General features: G+C 38.2%; 4 protein-coding genes across 5 annotated transcripts; 2 read left to right on the plus strand and 2 right to left on the minus strand.

The window, feature by feature from the left end:
• Window positions 1-943: 943 nt before the first annotated feature.
• LOC140785908 (histone acetyltransferase GCN5-like) lies at window positions 944-8450 on the plus strand. 2 transcript variants are annotated; one of them, XM_073134009.1, is made up of 13 exons: window positions 948-1673; window positions 2150-2214; window positions 2402-2482; window positions 2684-2755; window positions 3948-4116; window positions 4665-4708; window positions 5016-5115; window positions 5543-5611; window positions 6435-6489; window positions 7370-7485; window positions 7689-7782; window positions 7860-8001; window positions 8140-8450. In XM_073134009.1, exons 1-13 carry the CDS (start codon window positions 1056-1058, stop codon window positions 8201-8203), a joined length of 1689 nt encoding a protein of 562 aa, XP_072990110.1. In that variant the 5' UTR covers window positions 948-1055; the 3' UTR covers window positions 8204-8450. The 2 variants fall into 2 exon arrangements, with proteins under 2 accessions (XP_072990111.1, XP_072990110.1); XM_073134010.1 differs by lacking the exons at window positions 7860-8001; window positions 8140-8450 and having other exon boundaries at window positions 944-1673; window positions 7613-7738.
• Window positions 8451-9030: 580 nt separating this feature from the next.
• LOC140786884 (pentatricopeptide repeat-containing protein At3g62890-like) lies at window positions 9031-11465 on the minus strand. The gene has a single exon (XM_073135590.1). It carries the CDS (start codon window positions 11388-11390, stop codon window positions 9162-9164), a length of 2229 nt encoding a protein of 742 aa, XP_072991691.1. The 5' UTR covers window positions 11391-11465; the 3' UTR covers window positions 9031-9161.
• Window positions 11466-12082: 617 nt separating this feature from the next.
• LOC140786299 (chitinase 2-like) lies at window positions 12083-13531 on the plus strand. The gene has a single exon (XM_073134612.1). The coding sequence runs from the start codon at window positions 12485-12487 to the stop codon at window positions 13391-13393; it is 909 nt and encodes a 302-aa protein (XP_072990713.1). The 5' UTR covers window positions 12083-12484; the 3' UTR covers window positions 13394-13531.
• A 311-nt stretch (window positions 13532-13842) lies between these two features.
• LOC140786298 (cyclin-A2-1-like) lies at window positions 13843-20593 on the minus strand. Its single transcript, XM_073134610.1, has 12 exons — window positions 20416-20593; window positions 19062-19424; window positions 18512-18830; window positions 18097-18203; window positions 17697-17789; window positions 17388-17521; window positions 16152-16227; window positions 16008-16084; window positions 15858-15891; window positions 15613-15762; window positions 15391-15525; window positions 13843-14320 (listed from the first exon to the last, which is right to left on the minus strand). The coding sequence occupies exons 2-12, from the start codon at window positions 19359-19361 to the stop codon at window positions 14264-14266; spliced, it is 1482 nt and encodes a 493-aa protein (XP_072990711.1). The 5' UTR covers window positions 19362-19424; window positions 20416-20593; the 3' UTR covers window positions 13843-14263.
• Window positions 20594-22369: the final 1776 nt, after the last annotated feature.

The raw sequence follows: 22369 nt of genomic DNA on the forward strand, positions 1-22369 counted from the left end.
TTCCATATGAAATGAATTCTTCCAAAGTCCAGACACCCATTGTCAAAGGTAACTAGAGCCATCGTCTTCAAAGTATCCACGTGTCTCCCAGCCATTATTAAACTCTTGCGGTTTTAATAAGCAGGAAGCTCGAGGAGCAGCACTACTTATGTTCTGATACAAGTTTTGTGGTATAGGGAAAAAAAGAGTGTTAATCATACGAAATTTGATCTGGATAAAAAGGAGGGAAGAAATACTCTACATGATGGTGAGAGACTCTCGCCAGAAATCGTTACAAGAACATCCCTCGTCTTGAATATGGTAGAAACGACTAGCGATCTCGAACCACAGTATCCCCTATTCCACATCTTGGATATTCACTTAATTGCAGAGTAGCAGTAGCAGTCCTCACAGACTTTAAAAGGTTCTTTAGGACATGAATTGGCAGGTTAAATGTCAACGTCATAATACTATTTGGGTGGATTACTTTGGAGAGCGTACGAGTGAAGGGTATATTATGAAATCGGTTCCTCTCCTCTTGGTCGGTCGTGTGTTTGAATTCGAACAGCAGTTTAAAAAGTTGGCCGTTTGAATAGTGCGATGACTTTATGGTCTTCTAGTGAGAGTGTTATACTTTGTGAGTATTATTATGATAAAAACTCGGTATTCCTCCTCTCCAGTTAATCAATAAAAATTTACTTAGAAAATCTTCGCGAGTATTATTACAAATGGCCGTTTGAATAGCTCGGATAATAGAGAGATTACATTGGATAAATCGTTTTATCTTAGAAAATCTTGGCAAATAAGAGATGGAGCTGGATATCTTTATCACGAGAGAGAACATATGAGTTTTATCAGTGGGCCGGCCCGTATCGGTTGGCCCACTTAGCCTATGCGCTCCAATTGTTAAAAAAGTGAAGGGGCTTCTAGAAAATTGAGCATCCATATAAGACGACCATATGGAGGACTAATTTGCAAAAAGAAATTCTCAGTCGATCGAAGCCGTACCGGCGGTGAGGGAGAAGCAAGCTAGAAGTAAAAGCATAATTCTTCCGCACACCGACGACGAACCCTAGATGGATGGCCATGGCTCCGCCACGGTCCGATCCCGGAGCTCTCAAACCCCCTCCCCCTCACACTCCGCCTCCGCCTCTGCCTCCAGCGCCGTCCACCACAAGCGCAAGTTTCCTGGCGCTCCCGGCCCCCGAGCCGCCTCGGCCTCCGCCTCAGCACCCTTCTCCCTCTCCGATGCCGGCGCCGTGACCTCCAACGATGACCTAGACAGCATCAGCGCCCGCGAGGAGGACGACGACGACACGGAGGAGGAAGAGGACGACGAGGAGGAGGAAGAGGACGACGATGAGGAGGAGGAGGACAACGACTCCATGAGGACCTTCACCACCTCACGCTTAGAAACCCCTGGGGGAGGAGCCGCCTCTGGTAACCCTAGGAGCAATAAGCCACCGAAGCCGGAAAGTAATCCGATTCCTAAGGTCGAGGCTCCGGGCAGTGGAGCAGCGGAGAATGGTGGGAAGGATGGGAATGCAGCGCAAGCAGGACAACAGAATTCCGGCAATGCGGCGAGCTTGATGCCTGGGATCGTGGTGAAGGAGGACACAGTGAAGGGGATTTTTACCGAGAATATACAGACGAGTGGGGCTTACAGTGCCAGGGAAGAAGGGCTCAAGAGAGAGGTAAAACATTATGTTAATTTTTTTGGAATTTTTGTTTGTTATGTGTGTATGTGTGTGTGATGTTGACAACCTTGATGAATAGGCTAGAAGAAATTGTAAAATTATCTAAAACAGTTTACAAAATTCTTTAAGGTAAAACCTATGTTTGGAATTGAAAATACATCTGAAACTTCTAGCTGTATTTCTATAAAATAGAACTTATGTCACCAAAAGCATGTTTCTTATTCTATTATAACAGTGGACAAGATCTTTTCTCTTCGTATCACGTAATTGAATATAGTGTAATTATTTAAAGGAAAGAACCGTGGAGCTTACCTGCTGTGTATGTATTTTTAGTTAACACTTCTATTAATGTTCCCTTAGTCATGGTTAACATGAAAGGGCACAAAATAAAATATCTGCTAGTCAAAAGAATGCTGATGTCATAATGTCCGTTCTTTCCTACTATGTATTTGAATAGTTCTTTTTACTCCCAGGAAGATGCTGGAAGACTTAAATTTTTGTGCTATGCGAATGATGGAATTGACGAACATATGATATGGTATGTCTTTTAGTTGATCCTCTTTCCCTTAGATCTGTTGTTCCTCTTGCTAAGTTTTGAGACTCAGCTGTATAGTACTTTTCTTATATCTTCATAATCTCAATGGATTCGAATGCTATTGTAAAGTACGTGAAAGTTGCAACTGTAATTGGACATTGTAATCAAGATTTTGATTTTCTTTCTTCAGGCTTATAGGATTAAAGAATATATTTGCTCGGCAACTTCCTAATATGCCCAAGGAGTACATTGTTCGCCTTGTCATGGATAGGTAAAAAAAGCTTATTTCTTTCGTTCTTTCTAGAATAAAATTTCCGACTTCTGATAGATAGGTAGAAGAGGCTGAATCTGTTCCGTTCTTGTCATTATGTTGCGGAATGAAGAACTACTTTGAGTTCTCTGAATCAGAATCTAATCTCTTGCCTATTCTATTCATCTAACTAAATTTGCATTACCTTTTTAATTGCTGCAGAAGCCACAAGTCAATGATGGTTATCAGACATAATTTGGTTGTTGGAGGCATTACGTACCGTCCCTATAAAAGGTGAAACTGATGATATATTATTTAAAAGGTTAACTTGGTTGATGCTCTTCAGATAGCCTTTCCTTTTCCAGTGGGATGTTTACTATTTCTTTCATGAATTGCAAGATATGTAAATATCAGTTGTTTACCTAAACTGTTTGACTTATATGACCCCACTTTTCTCTTGCTTTTTATCCCATTGAATTTTCTTTTTGTGGTTTTACAGTAGATTTTGAGTGAGGTCCATGCGAGCAGCACATGAGTTGGTCTTTACTTGTCTAAGAATGCATAATTGATAATTTCCCTAAGGAAGATGGTTTTGATAATTCTGAAATAATTATTCTATGGCCCAAGTACCACAAGAGTTTGGACTAGCTCCAACTGCTATAGCCATGTTAGTGGGCTATTTGCTTCGCCTCCTGCCCTCCTCTAATCTTCAGTCAGATTCAACATTTGTAAATTGACGTCCTAGGCCTTTACCAAACTAAACAGATAATATATAATGCTTAATGTCTAATATCTGATTTCTGCGGTCCAGCAGTCTTTTTGAGAACCATGAAACAAGTATCATCATCTCACTCAAAGTGAGTTGTTTGAGTATGTTATCTCCCCTTACTATCAAAGATTGACACTGTTCGAATAAGGCATATCCACTGGTGTTATTCAATGCAACTGGTGGCACACTTTGCTTGGTTGCCTCCTTTTAAATTTTAAATATTATTTTCAAGATCTTTCCTTTTTGGAATTCTTTTCTTTCAAGCTAGGAGGGACAAATGCTAATAGCCTCATCTAGCTAATCTTCATAACACTCGTATCTGCTAATGAGTCGCTAATCTTCATGGCACTGGGTATCTGCTAATGAGAAGTGTTATTATTTTATCAGTCTGATCAGAAGAAGCATGTTCAATATGGTGGATGAAAGAAGAGCATCAGTCCACTGATGATCTGTGATTTGAGGTTCAAATCTGTTATGTTTTAAGTTTAGACCTTATAAGGTCGCCCAAGTGGAAGATATATTCTTTTCCTTTTCCTGCTCATCTGTCTTCTAATTTCCTGAGTTCTGACATATTCCACTGTATATATATATATATATATATATATATATATATTTAGTATCGTGCTGCTGTATATATGATATTACATCTTTCTTTCCTTTCTACCTTTTGGGTTTCTGCATACTTTATGTTTACATATTTTTAATAATTTCTTGTAGTCAAAAATTTGGAGAGATAGCATTTTGTGCAATCACAGCAGATGAACAAGTTAAAGGTTATGGCACAAGATTGATGAATCACTTGAAACAACATGCTCGTGATGTTGATGGGCTTACTCATTTTCTGACATATGCGGACAACAATGCTGTCGGCTATTTTATAAAGCAGGTGCACTATATAAGTCTTGTTAGTTGGTTCAAATTGTCTTTGTTCCATGATATGATGTTGTGAAGCCATGATGCTTTGTCCATCATATTTCCTCATCATAATTTACTGAAAATTGGCAGAACAGAGGCTTTCATGACCTTATTTTGCAAGTCTTGTGAAACTATCTTGAAATTTTAGTTGTGTTAGCACGAAAACTATCTGCTATGTCTCTCTGGTCTCTCATACAAACACACACACACTTGATCTGAGGTGCGAAGAGAAACATCTCTTATTTATGACTTACACTTCTCAATCCCTGCCTGGAAAAGTGAACACATGGAAACACACACTGAGTATACTTTATGCCCCCACTTTACTGTTGCTTGATTCCCATATATCCATCTATAAATTGCAGTACTCATCCTTGTGGAACTTGATATGTTTTATGATTTTATTAGTACCCTGCAGTTTTGGTTAACTTTATCATTGTACAATTCCACATACTCTCAAAGAAAGCTAGTTCTTTTCTCAGACAACTATTTACACTCTGTTGCACACATACATTGTAGGGCTTCACAAAGGAGATCACCTTGGAGAAAGAAAGATGGCAGGGGTATGCCAGTTATCTTGCAATTATGAGTTTCATACTTTCATTTGTTCAAAGTTCAATGACTGTTAAGTAATAACGAACTTTAATGCAATTCTGCTCTTATTGTTATTATTATTATTATTATTATTATTATTATTATTATTATTATTATTATTATATTCACCAAGGTTGATATTTTTTATTTTTACATTCCCAATGATTACTTGGTGTGCCTTAAAAATCGTGCACCACATGCAGTCTCCTCTGTAATGGTTCCATCTATATTATATTTAGCTTGCTACCTTGCTTACCATTTATTTCTCCAATACAGATACATTAAAGACTATGATGGAGGAATATTGATGGAGTGCAAGATTGATCCAAAACTTCCATACACAGATTTGGCAACAATGATTCGCAAACAAAGGCAGGTAAAGTGGAAAATGGTTACAATAACCAGTCCTGGCATGTCCATTTGAGTTCAATTATAACTTCTTCTGAACAAAAACTGCTGACTCAAGAGTCTAATCTCAAATTATGCTTTTATCTTGAACTCATCTGCAGGATTCCAACTATTATCCATTAGCCCTTCCCCTCTCTTCTTTGACCTGCTATTGATATACAAGACTTCACCTCTATCTTATTTGATGGAGACATATTTGACGCAATAACCAATTGGGTCAGCATGATCTCTGAATAATGAATATCTTTCTGAAAATTTTGAAGATTGAACATGTCATGGACACCAATAGTTGACAAATGACAAGCCTTTTTCCAATTGATTTCTTTTGTTACATGTAGTTTATTTAATTATCATTTCAGTGCATCTCATATACTTCTCATATCTTAATTATGCAGGCAATTGATGAGAAAATTAAAGACCTCTCCAATTGCCACATTGTTTATCCAGGAATCGACTTCCAAAAGGTTATATATGGTCCTTAACTCTATACATATTGCTTATAATGATTTAGTAAATCTAGTTGATATAACTCCATTTATTTTGATTTTTGATGGAGATCGAAATAAAGATGGCAGTCTTTGTTTGTGAACAATCCAATTTATGTCCTCCACGGTTGCTCATTTATGGCATATACCCAACACCCAATCTGTTGGCATCTTGAAAACTGGTCATGCTGAGAGCATGAGGCATCATATGACACTTGACATCATTGATTGTTTAGTTAACTGATATAAAATAAGTCAGTAGATGATTTTGGAGTATGCGAGATGGCGGAAATGGAGGAAAAAATATAGTGTTTTGAGGTATACTTATTGACATCCATGACGAGCATAGTTCAAGGTAGATTGGCATTGAACCAATTTTCAACTTTTGAATCAACTTGAAGGTATTTCCAGTTGCAAAATACATCTTTAGTGCTCTCTATACCAGAATGCTTCACCAGATTATGTCATTTACTGCTACTTCATCTTTTAAGTGTCACTCGTAAGGGCCCATGGTGTGAATGTGAATGGCTTATGAAAATCTGGTTCAGTAAGCCTCTATGTTCTAAGTACAACACCCGAAGTATGAGCAGTACCAATTATGCATTGTTTGACCTCGAAGAGTGAGAATAGATGGTTTCTGCAGCAGAATTTCTGTTATCATGACCTTTATTATATTATTTTGCTCTGTTATTATGATCTTTATTTCATTTTAGTGATTTATCTTCTTGATTTTTTACCTTCAGTTCCTCATAAATAGAATGGATAGGAAAGATGTCTAATGAAATGTTTTCTTCTTGTCCAGAAAGAAGCTGGTATCCCGAGAAAACCCATGAAACCTGAGGACATTCCTGGTCTCAGTGAGTAACACAGCTTTTCTTTGACAATCTTTAGGTCAGACACAATGTTTCTTATGGGAGGGCTTTATTGCTAAATCTGATCCAATAGGTTGGACATGCAATGATATTTTCGTTTGACTTGAATTTGCCTCCAAGAGAGGGTATATTTAATTGCTATTCACCAATGAGTAGAGGTAAATTCATGAACAAAACCCACCATATCTGTGAACCAAATGCCCCTATGAAAAGGATCAGCTGAATCATTCTCCGCTATTAGTAGTTTGGTACTATTGCTAGTATCTAGTGTTGATAATATATTTGGTTGTTAATTACTTGTTATATTTATAGCAGTATATTATGCATTGCATCAATGGAAATTCTTGCATTCTAGAAGCTAAAAGTGCACTGCAGTGTTACAGTACTAGAAGAGAATAATCTTTTGTTGTATTGCAATATAAGCAGAAGAATGCAGTTGACTAACTTTTATTCTTACAATTATTTCTTCGAGTTTGTTCAGGAATTGTTATGAATTTGTTTTAGTCAAACAGTTTTCTTGCTGCTTGTCTGCTGCTACATTTAACATGTAATCTTGATTTTTAATTTGACAAAAAATGGAGATGCTACATAAACCTAGTATTATCATGAATGGATATTGAGAATGCTTGATAAATATTGCTATTTGTTAGGGCCTTTATATGATGTTTAAGAAACACATTCTTTTGTTGCGAATGAACTTGTTTATATGAGCATATGCATATGATGTTTTCTCAGTAGTTATGTCGCAAGTCTTTACTGATATATAAAGAGCCTGTAAATACTGTTATGTAATTCTAGAATATTGCGCACCAGCACCCTTTTGCTTATTGATAATTTTCTGATTCAAGATTATATTGCAATGCAGAGGAAGCAGGTTGGACTCCTGATCAGTGGGGACACTCAAGAATTAAGACAGCAAATGGAACAGATACCGTTGCCTATCGGCAACAACTGATAGTCTTTATGCGAGGACTTCTGAAGGCAAGTTTGGTGGATTGTTTCTCTTCTTTCTTTTTTTTGTTCTTTTCTCTATGATATTAGTCATGTTGTTTGGGAGTATGGTGCATTAGGTTTCTTCAAAACATTTTTTTTTGTTTTCTTTTAATAGGATAAACATACATGTTGGCCATTCACATAGTATATCCTACTTTTCTACTGTGTCATAAACATATAGCTGCTGACAGATGATGAATGAGCATCCAGATGCTTGGCCATTTAGGGAACCGGTAGATGCACGAGACGTACCTGATTATTATGATATCATCAAAGATCCAATGGGTAAGTAGCAAATTTTTTTATTCTGAAGACATGCGTGTATCATTTAAAAATGATTTGTGGGCTCACTTTCTTTACAGATTTGAGAACAATGTCAAAGAGACTGGAGTCAGAACAGTATTATGTTACTTTTGAGATGTTTGTCGCTGATGTCAAGAGAATGCTTTTAAATGCTCGCACATACAACTCCCCTGAGACCATATATTACAAATGTTCTACGCGGTAAGGCATCATTGACTGTGCTGTTGCACATTCTGTATCTTGCTTCTTTCTATTGTCATATCAAAATTATTTCTTTTCCTTTTATGGGAGAAAATGACCCATTCTCTAGCTAATTTCTCTTTCCTTCTTCGGCTGCAGGCTTGAAAACTACTTCTCGAACAAAGTCCAGGCACATTTATTTCAAACGTCAAACAAGAATTAGTAGGAAAACATAAACCGAGCTCTGCTGGTTTATTTGTTAAAAGTTATGAGAGTTAGACCAGCAACTGTAAGAAGGGACTCAGAAGTCGAGACATGTAAATATTCACCAAATGGCTTATGTAAATATTCACCAAATGGCTATGTAACATAGGCTGATACTCCACTGGTTTTTTTATCTTATGATGACTGATTACAGGCAATGTAAATTTCTATTTATCATAAGCAGTATGTTGGTTTTTTAATCTTAAGAGGAATCAGTACAGGCAATGTAAATTTTCGATTTATCATAAGCATATCGGTCAAACAAAACTGTTTCTGCCTTTTCCTGATGAGGTACAGATTCTACTAGGGTGAAAGAAATAGGATCCACGTGTATTTATGCTCCCTCAAAAGCCAACATTGTCTACGATTCTCTATACGAGATGTAACTTTAGGCTCATCTGGTAAACATCTTGAGTGTGCTTTGCTGGGAGAGGGATTTTCGTATAATGCTTGATGAAATCAGTTGGATTGCAGCACAGGTGGAAATCTTATATACGGCAGTAAATACTGCCATTTTGAAATGGATTCTCCCAAGGTCCAAACACGGTGGTCATGCTGTTTTAAGGTTACTAAAGCCATCGTCTTCAAAGTACCCACATGTCTCTCGGCCATTATTAAACTCTTGCTGTTTTAATAAGCAAGAAGCTCGAGGAGCAGCAACCCTCACGTTATTTAGCATGTTCCCATAAAATCTTGTCCATCTGGACTCGGACACAGCAAGTGGATTCCCGTGTGTATGCTTCACATTTATTTCCAACTAGATATCTTTACAACAGTAATTAATATATAAAAAATTATATTTCCATATCTTATTCTGATACAGGTATTGTGGTACAGCAAAAAGAAGTGTTAATCAAACGGAATCCAATCTGAACAAAGAGGAGGGAAGAAATACCTTACATGTTGGTAAGAGACTCTCACCAGAAATCGTTACAAGAACATCTCCCGTCTTGAAAATGGTGGAAACGACTCCGATCTCTAACCACAATATCCCTATTCCAAATCTTGGATATCCACTTAATTGCAGAGTGGCAGTCCTCACAGACTCTAAGGTTCTTTAGGACATGAATTGGCAGGTTAGATGCCATTGTCATAATACCAAAAGCAATTGCCATCTTTTCACTGTGAACAAACAATGCGTGCTCCTTTTCCTCCTCATCCACATCGACTGTTATTTGTGACACGATCGGCGAATACCCTGCCGACTTCAATCTCTTTGCAATTTCGTCCATCATAGCTTTGATTTCCATAATTCGTGGATGCGATTGATCACCGGCAATGAACTTGTGGATTTGACCAGCGACAGCGATTGAGCTGTAACCTGCAGTCTTTCTGACCCCCCTCTGTTCCATTAAGCCCCTGATCTTTGAAGCATCTGCCCACCTTCTTGAATCCACATATATGTTATACAACTGGACATACACAGCGTCTTCGTGAGGCTCTAACCTGAGTAGATGCTCTGCTGCATTCTCAGCTAGACTTATTTCCTTATGCATTCTGCAGGCGCTTAAGATGGAACCCCATATCACAGCATTTGGTTCCATCGGCATAGTATGGATTAGCTCCATTGCCTCTTTTAAACGCCCAGTACGACCAAGTAAATCAATCATGCAGCCATAGTGCTCGATCTCAGGCTGTAACTTATACAAAGATCTCATCTCTTCAAAGTACATTCGACTGTCCTCTAGTCGGCCGGCATGACTGCAAGCAGTCAAGACACTAAGATAAGCGACTGCATTGGGTCTTATGTTATCTTTCTTCATCAAAGAGAAGTGCTCTAGAGCAAGATCTCCCATTCCATTCAATGCCAGGCCTGCTATTGTCGCAGTCCAAGTGCGGACATCTTTTTCATCCATTCTTCTGAAGACAAGCATTGCCTCATCCACCTTCCCGCATTTCATATACATGTCCAAGAGTGAAGTCCCAAGATATACATCCCACTCAACCAACCTCTCCTCAACACAGGCATGTAATGCTTTACCTTGGGCCAATGCACCTAAGCTTGCACAGGCTGTGAGCAAACCCACAATGGTGAAGTTATCTGGTCGCATGTGAGACGAACGCAGCTCTGTGAATAAGAACAATGCCTCCTTAAGCTTACCACAGTGTATGCACCCAGTGATCATTGAGTTGAATGAGACGACGTCATGGACTTGCATTTGATCAAACAAGGAACGTGCTACATCTACATCACCTATTTTGCAATAACCATCAATGATTGCATTCCATGCCTGAGGAATCTTGGCACCCATTGAAAGGAAAACCTCATGGGCAGCTTTGATATCTCCGCATTTTGAGTACATATCGACAAGAGCAACCACAAGATTGTTACTAATGGCCATCTCATCCTTAACAAGCCCATGGATCCGCCTGCCCAGTTCCAAATCCTTCAACTCGGCACATGCTGACAGAACAACAACCATCGTCACGACATCTGGCGCAACATTATCTGACAACATTTTATTGAAAAAATTAACAGCTTCTGCAGCCTGGCCAGCCCGACAAAAGCCTGCAATCAGGCTAGTCCAAGACACCACATTCCTCGCTGGCATTCTGTCAAACAACTCCTTGGCTTCATTGAGAAACCCAAATTTCGCAAGCCCACTGACAATGGTGGTCCACGAAACGACATCCTTCTCCTTAACCTGATCAAAGGCTCGTCTTGCATCATCTACCAGCCCGAATTCCATATACATATGAATTAAAGAGTTCATGATGAGACCATCCGATTCAGGAAAGAGTTTAGTAAACACCCCTTGTACCATCAAACCTTCAACTTTTGACAAGGAAATGCTGCAGGATTTAAACAAGAAATGGAAGGTGTAGGCATCAGGACCCACACTGTTCCGATGCATTCGGTGGTACAAACGGATGGATTCTTTGGGAGCATGGACTCTGTAACAGACGCGGATGACGGTGTTCCAGATAAAAGTTGAAGGGGAAGGCATTTCGTCGAACAGCTTGAGGGCATAGGAGAGAGCGCCGGGTTCTGAAGAGTCCGCGATCGATTTCAAGAGGTGGGTCATCGAAGGAGGGTGGAGAAGAGCTCCTGACACAACCATTTGGGCGTGGAGTTGGGCGGATCGCTTTAGAGAGGAAGGAGTTTGCCATGGGAGGCGTTTGGAGAGCGTATGAGTGAAGGGCATATAATGGAATCGATTCCTCTCCTCTTGGTCGTGTTTAAATTCGAACGGCAGTTAATTTTGGCGGTTTGAAAGAAGCGATGGTTTTATTGTCTTCTAGCGGGGGCCGGGGAGTGTTATCTAATTAATTATCTTCGTGAGTATTATTATGATAAAAACTCGGTATTTATCCTCTTCAATTAATTAATAAATGTTTATTTTAATAACGACAATGCAAGACGTATCAAACTAAAACTCTAGCGTTACGTCTTGTAATGTGCTGTCTGTCTCCCAAGAAACAATTTCTTATAGAAGATAATGACTGACTACCAAAATTTGGAAGAAAAGAGGGAAGTTTAAAAGTTTCAACGCAGTAGAACATAAATAAAGGATCAAATTTTCAGGGATGCAAGATAAAGGAACTTTAATGCCCGTTTTAATAACCTAATGGAATTTCAAAATAGTTGTAAAATAAAACTTCAAAGGAATTCTGAAAATAAGATAATATAAAAATCGTGATATAAAATTATAGTTACTGTATTTCTCTAAAAACAATAAAGAATTTATTTTAGAGTAAAGAAGGAAAAGAGCAATAAAAAATTACTTTTACAATTGAATTATATTTAGTTTTTTATTTATAATAATGAATATAAATATGGCCAGCATATCCCATATTTTTATATAACAATTATCTCAAATTTGTTTCAACCAGACACCCTTATCTCAAAATAAGTCTTTGTTTTATGTCAATCCCATTGATAAACGGGAACAAAACGTCTCTGTCATCTTCTATCATCTTCTATGGACCTTAATCTACCAGTCTTCTATCATTTACTAGAATTGCTAGTATCCTTAAGAGTACAGCATCAGATTAATATGTCCCTTGCCTATCGTCGAGAAGGATAACCATTGAAAAGTCCATACCAGCAAATTCAATCAAGAGGAAATTGCTAGGAAGTGATTAAGTTTAATATGCAATTTTGATACTTCTCTAGAATGCCTTCCAAAAGTCTTGTAACCTTTGCGTTCTCACCGCATAGCTATTAATAACAAAGGTGCCATCTCAATTCTCAGAAAGCCTTCAGCAGAAACTAAACTGCTCGAGTTCTTTCTTCCCCATGGCTTCCTCAAAGCTACTCTCACTCTTTCTACCTCTGCTTCTCTTAGCCCTTCTTGCGCCAATTATCGCAGCGACAAACTCGAACCATTTCGCAGAGTACATCGGAGCTCAGTTCAAAGGCGTCAAGTTCACCGACGTACCCATCAACCCGAGCGTCGACTTCCACTTTATCCTCGCCTTCGCCATCGATTACACGACTTCAACCACGCCCCCCTCACCGACCAACGGACAGTTCAACGTCTTCTGGGACACCACCAACCTCTCCCCCTCCGACGTCTCCTCCATCAAACAGAGCAACAGCAACGTAAAAGTCGCACTTAGCATTGGTGGAGACACGGTCAGTGGAGAACCTGTAAACTTCACTCCTACCTCTATAGAGTCTTGGGTCAGCAACGCCGTCTCTTCGCTAACTACTATCATCCAACAAAACAACCTTGACGGCATCGACATCGACTACGAGCACTTTGAATCCGATCCCGATACCTTCGCAGAGTGCATTGGGCAGCTAGTGACAAACCTAAAGAGCAATGGGGTGATATCATTTGCTTCCATAGCTCCCTACGACAATGAAACGGTGCAGAGCCATTACCAAGCATTATGGAGCAAGTATGGAAGTGTCATAGACTACGTAAACTTCCAGTTCTATGCTTATAGTGCAAGCACAACGGTGTCGCAGTATGTAAGCTTCTACGATGCGCAGACATCGAACTACAATGGAGGTATAGTTTTGGCTAGTTTTGCCACAGGTGAGACTTCAGGATTGTCTGCAGAGACTGGTTTCAGTGCCTGCCAAAGCCTTCAGATGGAAGACAAGCTTCAGGGAATCTTCCTATTTTCTGCAGATGACTCCAAGAGTGGTGGGTTTCAATACGAAACACAGGCACAGGAACTTTTGGCTAACGCATAGTAACTCCATCGTACTGTTCTGTTTCTTGATGGGAATGAAGCTGCACTGCTGCAGTGTTAGTAAAGAATAAGAGAGAGAGTTCTCACAATGTAATACTACTACCCAAGTTTGAAATCAGAATTATTGCGTACTTCGAAATCTTGAGAACGGTGATTTTGAATTTTTATATTCTAACAACCGCTGCAACTCATCTTGTCTCAAAACTAATTTCCATCAGAGATTGAACAAGGGCCCACAATTATTAATTAGCACATAAAAGATAATAACATTTGCAGACAGAAAGAACTTGCATTTGGGAAAGAAGTAAATGAGTCTGTCTTTGAAACTCGAGAGTACATATAAAGTTACAAAATGTAAGGCAGACAAATATGCATATTAAAGACAGACAATCCTTCAGATACAAAACAAATGTAAGAAATATTGAAAGGAGAAAACAATGGCACTTCTGATGACAGAAAAGAAGAAAATGGAATCTTTGTTTTCAATAGTTACAATTTGATCTTACAGATAAGAATATCGACTCCACGTACAAGCAATGGCTTTACATGGGACAAGAAAAGCTCAACACGGTGTTGGCCATTTGTTTTCGCATGTAATCACAAGCTGTGTTTGCCACTCACATCCCTCTCATAAAAAAAATTACATTACACACAGACGGACTTGAAATTAACAAGGTCACCATTGGACAATGTAAAGAAGACGCACACCACAAGCAAACAAAAATTATAAAAGATGAAGACACAAATGAGAAATAGATAGAGTGGACAATGTAATATACGCTGGAATTCCAGGAAGGTAAAGAGACAACGTTAGGTGAGGCCAATCATCAATTGGTGACAGCCGAGTGGAGATGGAAGAGGTCATTGATTGTTAGCAGAAGAGAGACGGAAGCAGCTCTGGAGACGTGAGAGTAGCCACAGCCTCAAACTGTAAAAGGCAATGATAGTCACTATAGGCATCAACATGACAAAATGTTTTTTGATTTTTCTTGTCGTCTAGCTACATGTACATATATTTGGAAGTGCAAGTGTTAAACATAAGAGAAGGAAATCAGAAGACAATGCCAACAAGCTTCGTTGTTTAGGAGACAAACAAAGTTATAGAGTTGTAGATTGTCGTGGGTTAGACAACAAAGGTAAATCTGAAAACTTTCCAAAATGGGTGACAAAAGGCAATATTTTCAAAAACGATGATTAACCAAATTTGTTCACCGTAGATATATGCAGCCATTATCATCTAAGAATTTTCAGACAATATGCAATCACTCAAGAATGACACAAATTAGTGTATGGTCCACAAAATATAATTAAAATGGAAATGCTTTGACCCTTTTAAAAACTATATATGTACAGGATACCCTATGTGGCAAATTTGCAATTGAATATATGGTATAAAAGCTCATGTAATATACTTTTGGTCTACTAATATGTACCACCTTTGCCTGCTAAAAAAACTCCTACCACCTTCTCCTGCTAAAAATAAAATACCTACCACCTTTCCATGTATTACATGTTTACTCTCATGACATCAGGACATCCTACTTAACCAGTAACTTTGAAATGGACACTACAAAAGACCCACAGTAATACTCAATCCAAATAACCTATCAGGCTGCTGAGCCTCCAGAAGTTGGTGCTAAATTAAAAACTATGAGATATGACGGGAATAGAAAGTGCTCGCTATGGAACTATGTAAGTCATAAAGCCTAACGTCTACTGATCTAGTCCGCCAGTGATGTTAAGCCTGCCTAACTTCATGAAATGAGACTCATATTACTAAGGGCAACCTTCAAAAATATAGTAAACATTTATGCACATGCATGTTTTGCAAGATCTAAGCATATCTCGAGATTGCAATATCAGAGGCAGAACTTTATAGTATCATTTTGCCAACTCTTGATGAGCTCGGCAAGAAATTTAGACTTTTGAAGGACACGTTTGCATAACATAATCCAATTATTGCATTAAAAATTCGAAAAGCATGTTCGAGATGCATACCTTCTGTTGCCTATATTTTTCACGTATTGCATTAAGGGGGCAACTCTTGGAATTTAGCTGTAACTCTTGTAATGCAAGGACTGTTACTCTAAGATCAATGCTCTTGTAAGAGGTATAATGCTCAAGAGTTAGGTTCTGCAACAAAAAAAATAGAATCAAAGAGTCACAATTATTTTCTTTACTAAAAGAACATAGAAAAAGGAATAAGAATCCACCACAGACCCATGGGTGGTCAGACTGATCCAGTGTCCATCGGGCTAGGAAGACAGCAGATGCTGCCACTCTCGAAGGAAGAAACTTTAGAAAGCTATATTCCACCAAAGTCAGCTCCGCCAGGTAATTGGTCAAGTACCCCAAAGCTAGACAAGGAGCCTGGAGACAAAGTTGGGACTTACTTATCCAACTAAATGTAAATAAACATTAGTAGAACAGCTAAATTTCAGACCAATATTTTTCTGAAGACTTACCTTCTGACAAGCTTGTGCTGCTCGAAGGAATCTCCTGAATAAATTTAAGAAGGAATTGCAATCAGAAGAGATGACTTCATAGAGATTAATAGAAAAAAAAATTACACAGTTATTGACTGAAATATAAAAGACAACTAATGACTTAATAACCTGAGAAATGTTTTTACAGTCGGTACAGAAAGTTGAAAACCTATGTAGCTAAGCACTTGATTCTCCATTTTCAGCACCTGCTTTTGAGAAGTTATCAGTACGTGTACTAAAATACAGTTTTTTCCAAACAAACAGAGGAAGTACCTCAGCCTTTGAATAAGTGTTATCAGTGATAAAGCAAAATTCTTCCACACGAGGAGCACAGATCTCTTCATATTTTCTGCATGCAGTAAAAAGCAAAAGGTTACCCTTATCCCATCGTAAGATTATCGTTTGACCACATCATCATTCAAAACTTTCCTCATCAAATTTGATTCAGTTACATTTTTACAACAAAATACCAAGAAAGCTCCAAAAAATTAAGTAATCCTCCAAGAAAACTGCAATTTTATGGAGATTGATTACATGAGAAAGAGAGAAGATTGTAAGACAGGGCTACTTGGTTGAATAGGAGATGTGTTAGGACAAGCCATTGGGACATCTATAATGAGCAAAATTTCACAACAAATAATATAGCATACAATAGGTAGAGAAGACACTCTAGGAAACTTGTAATGATGATCCAAGGAGACTTGTAATAATGATCCGTCACATCTTTTCTCCAATGATTCTATTATTTCTATTTCGATAGCGCCAAGTGGACAACAACACTTGACAGCAGGACTACTTATAGCAAGAAGGGGCTAGAGAGAAAGCAGTTATTCCTGGAAGGGAGAATGCTAAGTTGAGAGTGAAGATGAGGATGAAAGACCGAATGATAAGCAGTGTCCATGTGTGTTATATCTTACTGCTTTCTCTAAACTCGACTCACACCCTTTTACATGTCTCAAACTAGGCCAACCTTATGCAACTCTAGACTAAAAGTTTGCATGATTTGATGTGATTTATCTAGCAAATGATTAAAAGCAAAGGATGCAAGTGAAAATGTGGGAGTCACATGATGCATATTACCTAAGTCAACCAGATAAAGGCGATGACAACTTCGAGCTCCAAATATTTGACTAGATTAAAGGACATCATTCTTTGATAAGATCAAATTTCGGTAGTTCAATAAGATTTTTTATCCATGCATTCAGCTTGCAATACTTAATGATGATATTTGTTTCCATTAACTAGTTTTCTGTATCAAATATTACTCGGCAGAGTCAAACAAAAAGCAAATTGAGTTATTAGAAGTATTCATAGATGCTATAATCCATAAGAATGAGTTCTTCAAGCGAAATGTTTCTAGTGATTTTTCATAACAAAGTATGTATAATTTATTGAAAGATACAGTCAGCAACAGAATAAAGATAATCACACCATTTTATTTATATCCCTTTATCCACAAGTGTTAACCAGGAAGAAAATGAAGACATTATATCACAAGGAGAAACTTACGAGGCAATTAGCATGCAGGTAATACCAAGAAGCTGCAGCCTCTGTCTTTCGATATAATTTTGAGAGAGAAACCAGTCAATGAGATAAATTGTAAGATAGAGTGTATCAGGAACAAGCCTATATTCCTCAGAAACCTGAAAAAAAACATAGTTAAATTGACAAGATCCTCCAATATGCTGACAGCTCAAAAATTTGACAATCAAAGAGTTCATTGTTGTGTTAGCTTTGTAACTAGAAAAGGGCAAATAAAGCAACAAAATCTCGACCAAGTGTAATATGAAATTGAGTGAGAAACAAACGCTCACAAACCTCCACAAGCCAATCAATCAAAATGCCTCGCATGCTCTGAGTAATATCTCGCTGCAATGTTTCCATGAAATTGGAACAGGGTCTTCCAGAGAGCTGAATAATTAGAAATGCTTAAAAACCACCCCTATGAAATAGTGATTCATGTATGAAGCATTAAACAAGTGCTGACCAAAGATGATTACAGGTAATACTTTAGAAGGTACCAAAGAAACATATGCATGTTATGGCATCACAACAATTTATAGTGGTCCTTTAATGAAAAACCAGTTGACTGCACTAAATTTGATAACTAGGACAGTTGTAGATGAATACTTATGGAAAGGGTACTCTCCAATTTTAAGAAATTATATGTAAATTCATAGCCAAGACAAGAAAGTATAACAATGAACATTACGCATACCTCTGCAGCACGTAGATTAGTATATATCTCCGAAGCATAAATGCTACACATTTGAGGATTGGCATTTTCATTGTCAATATTTATGATGCCCAAGCCAATGGAATCTCCTGAGTCAACACAAAGCTTATCTTTAGCTGCACTATCCTATTAATCCTTGCAATGCTGTACGCACATGTAAGTTATAAATTACACGATAAAGAATGGTTACATATACTCAGATCATCCAATTTTATCATAATTGTGATTTCAGGTGAAAAACGTACAATGCTCAGTGAACAGTGCTCTACTGTCTAGAATGCTGTTTTTGGCCAGAAGAAATTCTAAATATCTATTAGATTGATAATTTGACACCGACTCATCATTCAACAATCAACATAAAAGTTAATACACAAAAAGAAACTAGAGTTGGACTGACCATTCTTTGAGTCACCATTATATCCAGGCTGATCTCTGAAGCTATTTTCCTCGAAGAAAACTGTATCATAGACGCTTTCCTCATGCCTGACACTCTCCTCATTTTTCAGGGATAATATGTGTTCCTCCACTTTCAAGAAAGCAGCGGATTCATTTGACTCTAATGCACGAAAGTCTTGTACTTCATCAACTTGCTTACTACTTGTGATACCACGAGTCGACGACTTTTCGCAAGTGATAGTAGGGTTCACCTTCGGACCTTTCTTTGTACATTGTTTGACCATGCATGTACCCAATTTAACGGATTGAGAGCCCCTAGGCTGAAACATAAAAAAAAAAAGCAAATTAGTTTCTTAAAAAAACTTGAAGACCCATAATAATGAGGGAATGGTGATAAATGGCGAGCTTATTATTTTCACTTTACAAAATAGAAGTAAGATTTATCTCTTCCTTCATATCTTTGCTATTATTGTATAAGATCACCTTCAAAGCTTAAAGAAAACGACCCAAAAAAAAAAAAAAACAAATAAAAACCAAGTAAGATTGCATACATTCAGCTTTGCCATAGGAATGCAATCTTTGCGTAAATTCTCACAGCACACATTAGTGACATCCTTGAGCACTGCCCGCTTTTTATGCTGGAAAGTTGAAGTTCGTGAAGCAGCAGTATTGTTCTCATCCAAAGCTGCTCTTTTCAAATTTCCCCATATTGCATGACTCTGATCAGGTTTCACGCGTGGTGGTAGCAAGGGAGGCACCCCACCATTTGCACGATTAGCAGCAGCTCGAGCTCGTGTGATTCGACCAATAGGCACTTCTTGCCCAGCAATTACTGGATTGTCCTTCTTCATGGCCAAGTAGGCCTCAAAGAAGAACAGATGTAAGATGTTCAGATGAAAAATTGCTCATAGACCCTGTCAATCCATTTAAATTGCATAATCAGTAGACATCAGTCAAATATATATTTCCCATCTGAATTCAGTGCATAAATGGTTGTCTCAATGTCTCATCTACCAAGTAACAAAGTACAAAGGCAGACAAAGATTAACAATACAAAGAGACTCTTTTACTGTGTTTATCAGATTTTCATACATTCAACATCTGACAATCTGATAATAATTGAGTTTAAAAACCAATCACGAATTGTCACCAAACTTCAAATTAATTACAATAATAATAAAAAAATGATGAAGTTAATTTTGTCATCAACTTCATACACATCTCTTCACTTCACCTAAACACCCAAATCTTTTTCAGTTTACCCATTCCTCGCCCATTATCGAAGGACAGTGTTCAGGATTTTCAACTTTCTGTAAGGTTGAACTGCCACTAGTAACTAATGGGACTTAATGAAGCTTATAAAAACAGCATCTTGTAGAAATGTAGAGTGTACGCTTAATTCCAGCGCTATAAACAGTGTGACGTAACAGCTAGACAAAAGTAGAATTATCCACGCAGATCAATAGAGATATCTACAAACTACACCTCATTAGACTAATAATGAGGAATAGATACATCGAGATATTAGACAGTTTCCCATATTGAAAAAGGAAAACCACCATTTCGCTAGTGGCTGCAACAAAATGACAAGAAGTAACAAATTTAACTGAAAAACTCCACATTTAACGAAAAATAACACATTTCTTGAAAATGCAAGAAGAACAGATGAATAAAAATGCCAAATCCCTAGATCCGCGGCCACCTGAGCGAGGATTCGATGAAATCCCCCAAATCTCGATCTAGGGATCAAAACCACAGTCCCTAAATCTTTCCGCAGCATCGTAATTAAATACAGGTAAAAAAAAACAAAAACAAAATAAAACAGGTAAAAGAATATTTAAGAAACAAACGAGAGAGGCGAAAACAAACAGATCGATGGAATAAAATCAACTAAGAAAACCCTACCTAAACCCCAGCACCTCCCGCTCGCACTTCCAGATCCAAGACCTTCCGTCACATTCGCGTCAAAAAAGAGAGAGAATTAGGTCGAGCGGAAGAGAGGCAACTCCCAAATCCCCGTCGCCTTTCGAACCGAGGAGAGAGAGAGAGAGAGAGAGAGAGAGAGAGAGAGAGGAGTGAGAGCGGCTTCTCTCTCACTCTCTCTAGATTCTTGAAGAGCGACGAGGACCAAAAGAGCGAAGGCGAAACCCCTTGATTTCTTCCCAAATTTGGCGCTCGATCCCGATTTCAATTTCGAAATGGGTTCGGGTTCGCCGCAAGTGGATCGATCCGCGAAACCGACCGTATTAAATTAACCCCTTGCGCGCGGTGAGCAAACTACGTACCGTCGGATCTTGATCTAAGGGTTAGAAATGGCTATTGAGTAGAGTAATTCAAATTCCGGTACGAAGGCAATAGGTAGCAGAGTATTTTAGAGGGACCATAGAAGAAGCATCGCGTGCGCGTTTGTCACATGCCAGACGATTAATCTCCGGGCTTTTGAATCATGACCCCTTTTTTTTTTTCTTTTTTAATTAAATCTCTGCAATTGTTTGTAGTATGTATAAACTAGCCTCGTTCAAAAATTGGTTCCCTCCTACTCAAATATTACATTCGAACAGTACTTAATATTTGAATCAAACAAAGTAATGCATGTGACTCTTTGTTCGCATTTTCCTATCTTAATTGAGACCTCTAATAAAAATAATGCAAATAAATAATGCTTTTTTTCTTTTCAAAATATTGTGTGCATCACTAAACACCAATCATCGAGTACTACAGACAAGATCGACAAACAGTCTTTATGTACTCTTTTGGACGTGATTTATAAATAAGAAGCAAATTTTTTTTTCTTAAAGGAAATTAGTAAGACCCAATTTTTATTCAGTTATAGATAATTCGTTGCAATTTTATATCTCAATTACATGGGAGCAAGCCTTAAATGTGGCGGAAATACAAATTTAATGCTAACAAAGGAAAAACAAGCCTCTCTCTTGGACCACATAGGCTGCGCCGCAGAGAGGAACGACAAGAGGCAAGTAAGAAAATATTATTACAACTTGTCATAAAATTAAACATAACACCCATCCATTACTATAGCCCACATAGCAAAGCAATCTAGACAAAATAAATATAGAGCACCGAGCATGCGCGTGTCATCAGTGCGTCTTTCGAAATCATCTGATGCATAACTCTTCACTCTGCTTGGGAAGTCTTCGGAGTAGCACAAATGTCCTATGAAGGGATCGATCGCTTTGCCTACGAAATGTCAGGAGTCAAGAGGGGGGGGGGACTCCGAGGGAAGGGGCGATCGAGCCATGTGGAGACTAACCCCCACCTGAGCGAATCCAATGTTCAGCCAAATTAGCCGTACCTAACATCCTAAACCTACAAGCTTGACCGTGATCATGGCTAGAACGTGAACTATCGCAAGCCCATGGCAAAGCTCTAGTTATGCAATGTTCGGCCATGCCCATGAGGGGCACATCGATTGCCAACCCTAGGAGAGTGACAATTATGACGGGAAAAATGAGAGAGTTAGAAGAAGCTCAGTCTGCCAACAAAGAGGGCAATTGTGTGGACGACAAAAGGACCATGGAAGGAGGTAGTTTGAAAAATTGTGGGAGCTAGAGAAAGAATGAGAAGCAATTCTCTCGGGAGACGAGCTCTCTAAAGAGATGGAGAGAAAGAAATGCAGTAGATATCTTAGGAGAGTTAGGGTCACTATACAAAAATAAATAAGCAATCAATGTTTGTTTAAAAAAAGTGCTATTTTTGTTGGAACTAAATGTTACACGGGAATATTATTTGGAAGCAATTTTGATTCATGTTCTACGATTCCTTAATAGAAATATGGTGACTTAAAGGGGGATTTTATACAATTAATCAATAAATATACTAAATAACCCTTATGTAAATC

This window comes from Typha latifolia, chromosome 4, assembly GCF_019914945.1.
Source record: "Typha latifolia isolate L0001 chromosome 4, TyphaL0001v2, whole genome shotgun sequence".
Classification (NCBI taxonomy): Eukaryota; Viridiplantae; Streptophyta; class Magnoliopsida; order Poales; family Typhaceae; genus Typha; species Typha latifolia.

Excerpts from the sequence above, each read along its gene's own strand:
- LOC140785908 (XM_073134009.1), top strand. The coding sequence starts at position 1,056 with ATGGATGGCCATGGCTCCGCCACGGTCCGATCCCGGAGCTCTCAAACC. Across the intron at positions 6,490-7,369 it reads TGAGGACATTCCTGGTCTCA|AGGAAGCAGGTTGGACTCCT; the intron begins GTGAGTAACACA and ends ATTGCAATGCAG. Across the intron at positions 7,486-7,688 it reads TTATGCGAGGACTTCTGAAG|ATGATGAATGAGCATCCAGA; the intron begins GCAAGTTTGGTG and ends AGCTGCTGACAG.
- LOC140786884 (XM_073135590.1), bottom strand. The coding sequence starts at position 11,390 with ATGCCCTTCACTCATACGCTCTCCAAACGCCTCCCATGGCAAACTCCT.
- LOC140786299 (XM_073134612.1), top strand. The coding sequence starts at position 12,485 with ATGGCTTCCTCAAAGCTACTCTCACTCTTTCTACCTCTGCTTCTCTTA.
- LOC140786298 (XM_073134610.1), bottom strand. The coding sequence starts at position 19,361 with ATGAAGAAGGACAATCCAGTAATTGCTGGGCAAGAAGTGCCTATTGGT. Across the intron at positions 15,763-15,857 it reads CAGCACAAGCTTGTCAGAAG|GCTCCTTGTCTAGCTTTGGG; the intron begins GTAAGTCTTCAG and ends CTTTGTCTCCAG. Across the intron at positions 14,321-15,390 it reads AAAAATATAGGCAACAGAAG|TTTGAGGCTGTGGCTACTCT; the intron begins GTATGCATCTCG and ends TGCCTTTTACAG.